The 9,015-nt window shown below is 43.6% G+C and overlaps 1 protein-coding gene across 1 annotated transcript in view; it reads left to right on the top strand.

Moving 5' to 3' along the window:
• The window catches only part of lrp4 (low density lipoprotein receptor-related protein 4), a 110,453-nt gene that overhangs the window by 80,212 nt on the left and 21,226 nt on the right, over positions 1-9,015 (top strand). The window contains exons 9-14 of the mRNA XM_080025984.1: positions 253-378; positions 569-703; positions 1,523-1,648; positions 2,266-2,496; positions 3,145-3,301; positions 3,906-4,123. Of these exons, the coding sequence (XP_079882110.1) occupies positions 253-378; positions 569-703; positions 1,523-1,648; positions 2,266-2,496; positions 3,145-3,301; positions 3,906-4,123 (993 nt within the window). The remainder of the gene's footprint in view (positions 1-252; positions 379-568; positions 704-1,522; positions 1,649-2,265; positions 2,497-3,144; positions 3,302-3,905; positions 4,124-9,015) is intronic.

Here is a 9,015-nt window from a genome sequence, read left to right as displayed (position 1 = left end):
CAGTTGCATCACAACCAAAGGCCTTTTGTATCATTCGTACATTTAGCTGTAGTTCAGCCTGCCATGTTTTGGAGTCTCTGACCACAATGGAATCTCTGAGCATTTCAAATAAGCTGCTGGGCTGAGAGGTCAGGATGTACTTTAGGCTTAAACTTTTTAAAAATGTTTTTGTTGTTTGTGTTATGTATGAGTAACAACAACAACTGTTTATATCTGTTTTCTCATGTGCTGTATCCTCATGTCTCCCCACAGAGAGTCCTCCCTGTGCTCCGGACCAGTTCCAGTGTGGGAACGGACGCTGTATCGGTCAGAGGAAGGTGTGTAACGAGGTCAACGACTGTGGAGACGGCACTGACGAACAGCCACACCATGACTGCCGTGAGTAGATGCAAAGTATCAGTATCAGATTGCCATGACAATGTGCAATTTGTAAAGTGTAAAGCGTGAGGTTGTTGCAAAGGGAAAGCTGATGAGTCAGATACTTGCACATACAGTGTGTGGCTGGCGGTATACTGTATCAGCATGATGATGTGTTTATGCTCCTGTGATGTGTGTGTGCTGCATTCAGGTCCGCGTTCTAGCGAGGGCAACTGTAACACGAATAACGGAGGCTGCGCCCAGAAGTGTCAGATGGTGCGAGGCCTGGTCCAGTGCACCTGTCACACCGGGTACCGGCTGATGGACGACGGCAGAGCCTGTCAGGGTACGTGTGTGTGTGTGTGTGTGTGTGTGTGTGTGTTCATTACCTCTGCATAATTTCAGAATTAAAATATCTAGTTAAAACTGTATACATAAAGAATCATGTACAAGTTTAGAATGGATATCACAGATTTAAAGCATTATCCAAAAATCAGTAGGGAAACAATTTAAATAAATAAATGAGTAGCATATTGGGAACAACATATGATAATGAGAAACAAGATGAAAATTTGGAAGTTTGGAAATGAATACAAATATAACCTCCAACTTACTGATACTATCTCTAACTTCCTAAAATTGGCCAATCATCAATGTACATTGCTGTACATTTTTTTGTCAGTTTGTCTTTATGTGAGCAGGATATTTTCTCCAAAACTATGAATACATATCCATGGAAACTTCCTGGAAAAGTTTTGCTTTGGGTTGAAAAATTATTGATAACAATTTGATGTGGACCTGAAACTGGGATTTCTGCCAAGAATTGAACGCTCTATTGCCAGCATTTTTAAAACTCATGGTGACGCAATCAATTTTTTTATCTTGCGATTTTCTTTGTTCATATTCCACTTAAGCATTTACAAGGTCGAAAAATCAATTCGAAATTTAAAGGAGTGTATGACGTGAATGTGTTCCAGGAGTCTTGAATGCGTTTTCCACCTTCCAGCCACCTCTTTTTGTGTGTCTCCAATTCACTGTTAACCCTGTGGGAGTTTGACGCCAACATATGTCCCTTCTCTCTCTCTCTCTCTCTCTCTCTCTCTCTCTCTCTCTCTCTCTCTCTCTCTTTCTCTCTCTCTGCTTATCTGTGGTGTCCTGTTTCCAGATGTGGACGAGTGTGCTGAAGAAGGCTACTGCAGCCAGGGCTGTACCAACGCTGAGGGGGGGTTCCAGTGCTGGTGTGTGCAGGGCTACGAGCTGCGGCCAGACAAGCGCAGCTGCAAAGCCCTGGGTAAGAAACAACTGTACTGTATTTCAACTCTTAATAACACATGACCGCAAACTAGTCGCCGGGGTTTGACCTCCAATAAAAACACCCTTGCGTAGTGTTTATATTTTGCTTCAGAGGTAACTGTATCCATTCCCTCTGCCCCCGGGGTCTTTTGGAACTCAAATTGGAGCGTCTGGACTAGATTTAGATATGTGGCCAAGAAGGTATAGTAGAGTACAGCAGGCCTGGTACAAGCAGCCCATCAATCTGCTGCAGACCACAGTAGAATCCTGGTTATGATTGTCTCCTAGGCGTCTGCAAGGACTCAGACTATCTCATCCAGAGAGAGAGTAATGTTTGCTTTTATTAAAAGTGACCGTCGGCCCTAACTTAAACCTTTTTGTCTCTTTCCTCTTTTGTTACCATCTTAACTTTCAATTTGTGGTTGGCCCCTTAAAAGCCTGTGTCGTGCGGTTAGTTTTGGTGCGGCTCGGCACGTTTTTATTTGCGCTTCACGTGTTAAAAGTCGGGTAGGGTCCGAAGATAAGCGAGCAGCACTGCATTTAGACAGACACAGCATTACTTGTTTCATTTCCAACCTCGACTCACATCATCTCCATCTCCTGTCCTCCTCATAGGTCCAGAGCCGGTGCTGCTGTTTGCTAACCGTATAGACATCCGCCAGGTGCTGCCTCACCGCTCTGAGTACACTCTGCTGCTCAACAACCTGGAGAACGCCATAGCACTGGACTTCCACCACGCACAAGAGCTGGTCTTCTGGTCCGACGTCACCCTGGACCGCATCATGAAGGCCAACCTCAACGGATCCAATGTGGAGGAGGTGGTCTCCACTGGTCTGGAGAGCCCAGGTGGGTTAGTTAGCGTGGTGGAAACCAGTAACGGGGGGTTAAATGAAAAAAAGGGAAATAAGATCATTCATTATTTATGGAAAGACTGCTGCTTGCTGTTCAGTTATACTCGGCCACTCACTCACTTCATCCATCAGCGTGTTCATATGTATGAGTTCGGCAGTATGACATCAATACTCATCATTTGATAAGTCATTTTTCTATATTTTTTTCTTTTTCTTTCTATTATTTTCAATCTTATTGTTTTTTTTCTTTAATTTGCTTTTCCCATCTTAAGATAAGATAAGATATACTTTATTCATCCCAGCAGGGAAATTGAGGTGTTACAGCAGCCAGCATACATATATACACACAACACAACACAACACAACACAACACAACACAACACAACACAACACATATAGGCCTACATACATATCCCACCTTTACAAAAAAAACATGAGCCCACAATCTTTCTTCCATTCACTCACTTCAGCCTCTCTTTCTCTTTTTAAATCTCCATCTCCCTTTTGATCTGTTCAAAACATTTTCTTGGCATTTTTCTCCATTACTTTTTCAACCGTAGATTGACCTGCCTGATATAATACCACAGTTTACTATAAGTTGTTTCATATTCATAAAAGTTATTTCCTCTTATGTTCTTTTAAGGTGGACTAGCCATAGACTGGATCCATGATAAGTTGTACTGGACAGACTCCGGGACGTCCCGTATTGAGGTGGCCAACCTGGACGGGAGTCAACGAAAGGTGCTGCTGTGGAACAACATGGAGAAGCCCCGAGCCATCGCATTGCACCCTATAGAGGGGTACGTGTCCACACACACACATGCACACGCACAGACACACACACACACACACGCACCGAAATAGGATAATTCAGTGCAGATGCTTTTCAAATGTACACACACCACTCTCATATATACATCGCCCCTCTGGATGTGTCCCAGTTGTAGTGAGACAGCAGCGCAGGGATTACAGTTTGGCAGCGCAGCAGTGCCCACAGGCGAGCATCTGTGTGGAACAAGTATCACATGAAAGGGGGCAGCAGCAGCTAAGCATGTTTTCAGCCCAGGTTTCATATGCTGCAGTGGTAGAGGACGGTTTTGGATGGAGCCCTAGAGAAATAAGCTAAGCTGGAAAACTCACTCAGCTTATTAGGTAGCTCATTTGCATAGGATAATTGAAAAATATCCCCTAAAAAAGTTGCTCGTCGCTCTGAAGGCTGGGCAGAACCAATGATAAAGAGGACAGAGTGTAGAGGAGACTTTTTTTGTGTTAAATCAGACAGCTGGTGTGTCTTCAATAAACACCTGGTGTGTCACCCAATAATCTGTTTACTTTTTCACAACAAGGACACAAGAAGAAAACAAGTCAACAAACTGTGTCTGTCCCACTTTCTCTCTCTTTCAGTAAGATCTACTGGACAGACTGGGGCAACACTCCGCGCATAGAGTACTCTAACATGGACGGATCCAACCGGCGCGTCATCGCAGACACACACCTGTTCTGGCCCAACGGACTCACCATCGACTACGCCGGCAGACGCATGTACTGGGTGGACGCCAAGCACCACGTCATAGAGAGGGCAGACCTGGACGGGCGCAACCGCAAGGCCGTCATCAGCCACGGTAAAATCACAGCTGTTTAGCTGCTGTGTTTTTTTTTTTTTGCCGGGGTGGTTGGGTTGTCAAGAACCAGTTCTGTTTGTTACAGACATAACTGAGACATTGTAAATGCATTGCGTTTAGGCTGCCATGTCCATATCTTTAATTAATACATAGTTTTAATTATGCTTATTTGTTCCTCATTACCTGAGGTACATCCATCTAATAGAGAGATGAACCACCATTTCTGAACTATTTAAAAAGTCAACACTATATATTTATATAATACTGAGCAAAAACGTTTTCTTTTTTTCTGATTTAAACTGAAAGAAAACACAGGATTTTCTTATTTGTTCTTTATTCAAATATTTAAAGTGTCATTTAAAGCCACTACGAGTAAGATGGCACGTTGGCGTCCCCTTTGGACAAAAGCGGTAGTATTTTTACGACGCCAGCTGTCGCAAAGCTGTTTTCTAGCTTGTGCGAGGCGCGCGAGTGTGAACTGAGAAGGGAGCAATATAGTGCATGTCTGTGTGTTGAAACTACTCTCTCTCACGGAGCTGAAAGCTTACGTGTCCTCACAGAAAGCGAATGAACGAGAGACGGCAGTTAGTATGGATCACGATGAGGTAATGTGTTTATGTTGTTGTAAATAATGACTATTTCAGATAATGGTTATCTGATGATGGTGAAGCAAAGCAAACTTTGTGTTAGTACCAACCGCTCATTCATTTAGGAGTAAACACTGCAGTCTAGTTTCGCTCTCGTGAAATTGTATACACGTTGCTTGGCAACGCCCTGGTCCCGCCCGTAGCCTATATCACTCTCCCTTTTAGCTTTTCATCATTGCATTTTTTCTTTGATGGTTCAGCCCCGTTATCAGTCATTATGACGACAAATAACTGTCTCAAACAAGGCTCCCGCTCCCCTTCCCTCACCTGGAGGGATAGGCTTCTCAATTCACGTTTTTGCGCCACACTGAAATCTGCGACCAATATGGATATGTGACCATAGAGCCTGCACGAGCGAACCGAAAATCGGACTGGGTGTGCGACCAGACCAAAAGCAGTAATAAAAACTATTTAAAAACCTCTTTCTTTGCACTGATGGTCTCGTTTGCTGTTAAAGGTAATTTATGATTATCAGAGGAAACATGAGGCTGTTTAAAAGATATTTAAATGTTACTCGTAGCCGCTTTAACTTTATAGTGAAACTGCTAAAAGGTGTCTGTTTCACATGAATGGCATGATGACCTTTATAAGTCAAAGTCAAATCAAATTGGTTTATATATTCCAATATCACAAATACAAAATTTGCCGCCTGGGGTTTTACAATCTGTACAGTTTATCACAGTCTTTGTCTTAAGACCCTCTATTCGGCTTAGAGCAAAACTCCTCAAAAATCAAACAAGGTGGAAGAAACTTCAGGAAGAGCAACCGAGGAGGGATCCACAGACATGCAATAGATGTTGTGTGTAGAGAAATCCCAAACCTAGAACAAACAGCTGTCAGTTGTTTATCATGTTGCTGAATCTTTTTTTTATTATTGAAAGCTTTGAGTATACTGGAGAGAAACAGCTGAGATGTGGTGTACAGAGGTCTGCCTGGAGTTAAGATTCTTATTAATTACCACTTACACACACACACACACACACACACACACACACACACACACACACACACACACACACCAACATAGACACACAATGTAGTACGCTGACGCTACTTAATTACACCAGGTGGAGTTAATCAATGCCATATTTCCATTAGAGAGCACACATGTGCCTACCACTGAAATACACACGCACACAAACACAAACACACACACACACACACACAGATGCCATTAATGATAACATAAAGCTGTTCTGGCCTCTGTTTTTGTTGATTTCCACTGTGGTGTGTGTGTGTGTGTGTGTGTGTGTGTGTGTACCAAATGGGGGATCCGGCATTTACAGATGTGAGCAGCAGGGGACGGAACTGTCACACACACACACACACACAGGCTTGCTCTTGAGACCTTGTGTTGCAGTTATTTTGGCTGATTTGTTGTTTCCTGCTGTGTGTGTACTCCAGCAGTCAGCAGGACATATCCTGGTCACTGTAGGTCGATGGTGTGATGAAATAATTCAGCTTCATGCTAGGGCCGGGCAATGAACGCAACACAACGGATACAGACCAGGTTGTCGCACTGCTTTATGAGGGACGGAAGCTCTACAGGGGAAGAAACACTTAAAGTTGACAGCTGCAGACAAGGATTTCGATTTTTCAATCTGTGTCCCACTGTGTATTTGCCAGATTATGTTGTTGGATGTTAAATTACTCAGTGTACCTGTATGTCCTTAAGCAAGCAAACATGCATGGCTAGATTTCCACTACATTTGTTGATAAGTCCTGCTTTGAGACAAGAAGAAATTATTAAGTTTTGGGTGCAATCCAGAATTATTCAACCATGACAAAAACTTCTAGCCGAAGGACTGATTCAAACAGATATTAAGTAGATTCCAAAAAAAAAATCATGGTTCAAGTGTCCACAACATGCATTTTGGAGTAATAAAATATAAGACATTTGGAAGTGCAGAGTGTTTTCCAATGTGTTCATCAGTGGACATGGACAGTGTTTAAGAGTGAGCGAAGAGAGAGGGACATTGGGGAAATGTTTGATGAGTGCGAGTGTGTGCACCATCAGCCCTCTGAGCTCTCCTTAATGATGTGTGCTCTCTGGATAACAGCCTGTAATTGGCCCTGTCCTTCCTCCACAGCCTCTGTTTGCTCAGACAACACTCCGGACAAATGAGACTGTGTGTGTGCGAGAGTGTCTGTGTGTGAATGAATGTGTGCATAGTTACTTTCTGAGCCGCTCTGCCCCAGGAATTTTAACTATCTTTAAGTGTCTATCTCCCCACACCTAGTGTCCTCTGTCTTTGTGTCTGTGTATGTGTGTCTGTGTCTATGTGGTAGCTGAATGTGTGCCAGCTCCTCTTTCATTGGAGCTGTACGTCAGGCGGGTTTTACGGATAACAACGCTATCAGTCTACATTGAGGTTGCATACAGGAATATGAGGGGCTTTGTGTGTGTGTGTGTGTGTGTGTGTGTGTGTGTGTGTGTGTGTGTGTGTGTGTGTGTGTGTGTGTGTGTGTGTGTGTGTGTGTGTGTGTGTGTGTGTGTGTGTGTGTGTGTGTGTGTGTGTGTGTGTGTGTGTGTGTGTGTGTGTGTGTGTGTGTGTGTGTGTGTGTGTGTGTGTGTGTGTGTGTGTGTGTGCTCACCTGCCTGAGGACAAATGCTGCTACTGCAGTGATGCCTCATTCACAATGAGTCGTCTGCTGCATAAAGATACACTGGACATCCAATCAGCTCTAAAGGAAGTCTAGTCTGTATGTCTGTCCTGGGAGAGGGATCCCTTCTGTCACTCTCCCTGAGGTTTCTCCCATTTACATGTTTTTTTTGCTGGGTGATTTTCCTCAGTCGAGCTTTGGGTCCAAAGAACAGAGGGTGTCAAACTGTACGGACTGTGAAGCCCACTGAGGCAAATAGCTATTTGTGATATTGGGCTTTATAAATAAAAAAAAATGATTTGATTTGATGTGTGCTACATGTGAATACACTTGACTAAAGCACAAAGGTATTGCCTAGTATTAAAGGAAGTGTACCAGGCAGGGGGCTCATAAAAATATGAAGTGTTCATCCTCTGGGGAGCAGTAATGTGCTCTGTAAAGTTCATGGAAAGGTAAATTGAGATATAGCGTGTGCACGGCTCACTACGGAAATCCCACTCATTGCGGACAGGGTTGCCTTTGAGTCTTAATGTTTATTTTCTTTTCTTAATGCATCTATTTGGTTTCCATTCACATTAATTACGTCATCCTTGCTGCTTTACTGTTGTGAATTATTACTGAGTATGGATTTCTTATTGACGCTCAAAGCTTGAATAGGTTAAGGCTCCACGCTTTTACATTCTTAAACTTTACAGTTAAACAAGCAAACATGACTCTAGTTTTACTTACTGTTGTTTTCATAAATGACATGGAAAGCCCAATAGAGGAACCAACACATTTAGAATTAAAAACAAAAGAAAGCCCATCGGTAAATCTTCCCCTATGTTGCGGTCCAATGCGCCCCTAAGAGCAGTGTTCCCCTCTAGCTGGCTGTGTGTTGCTGATGACCTGAAGACAGCGAGTGTGACAGATTCCATGGAGGCGTGAAGGGGGCCGGGAGGTGCCACATGTAGATTAAAGGGGACATTACTGTGGTGCTGGCTGGGTGGGACGTTTGATGCCCCTGTCGGCCTGCAGCTGCTCCCCCAGCTGTCCCGTGTGTGTGTGTGTGTGTGTGTGTGTGTGTGTGTGTGTTTGTTGAGGGGGGAGAAGGGGGGGGGGGGGGGCAGCGACGACAGGGGAGGAAGGTGACCGTATCAAAAGCAGGCGCCTGGTGGCTGGCGATGACTCATAGGAGGGACGAGGGTGCACTGTTGTCTCCCTCATGTTGGGATAAAGATCATAAACCACACACACACATTCTGCCAGTATCACTTAACCCACACCTGGACCTGTTTGAGGAAGAGGCACTAGGGTGATTATTTAGAAATGTTTTGTGGGGGGGAATTTATGACTTGTAAAATGACTCCAAGTACATAGGAAACTGTCAATACAAAATATTACAATAAATGCAGAGAACCTTTTATTTCAACATCACACAGGGGCATTGAACAAATAGCTAGCTGCTCATGAAACAAATGATAAAAAAAAAATCACCAAACTCTCAAGCACACACATGCGCGCACACACACACACACACACACACACACACCAATTACTCAGATCCATGTGGCTCATTATTATTCTGGTCTTTTTCCAGTTTTAGCCATTCACAACTTGACGTTTATGCTTTGCTGTAAAACATTGTCATTAAATCAACTG

The sequence above is a fragment of the Ammodytes marinus genome (genome assembly GCF_949987685.1).
Source record: "Ammodytes marinus genome assembly, chromosome: 1".
Taxonomy (NCBI): Eukaryota; Metazoa; Chordata; class Actinopteri; order Uranoscopiformes; family Ammodytidae; genus Ammodytes; species Ammodytes marinus.
Note: the sequence above shows the minus strand (reverse complement) of the source record. Positions and strands in the feature narration are given on the sequence as shown.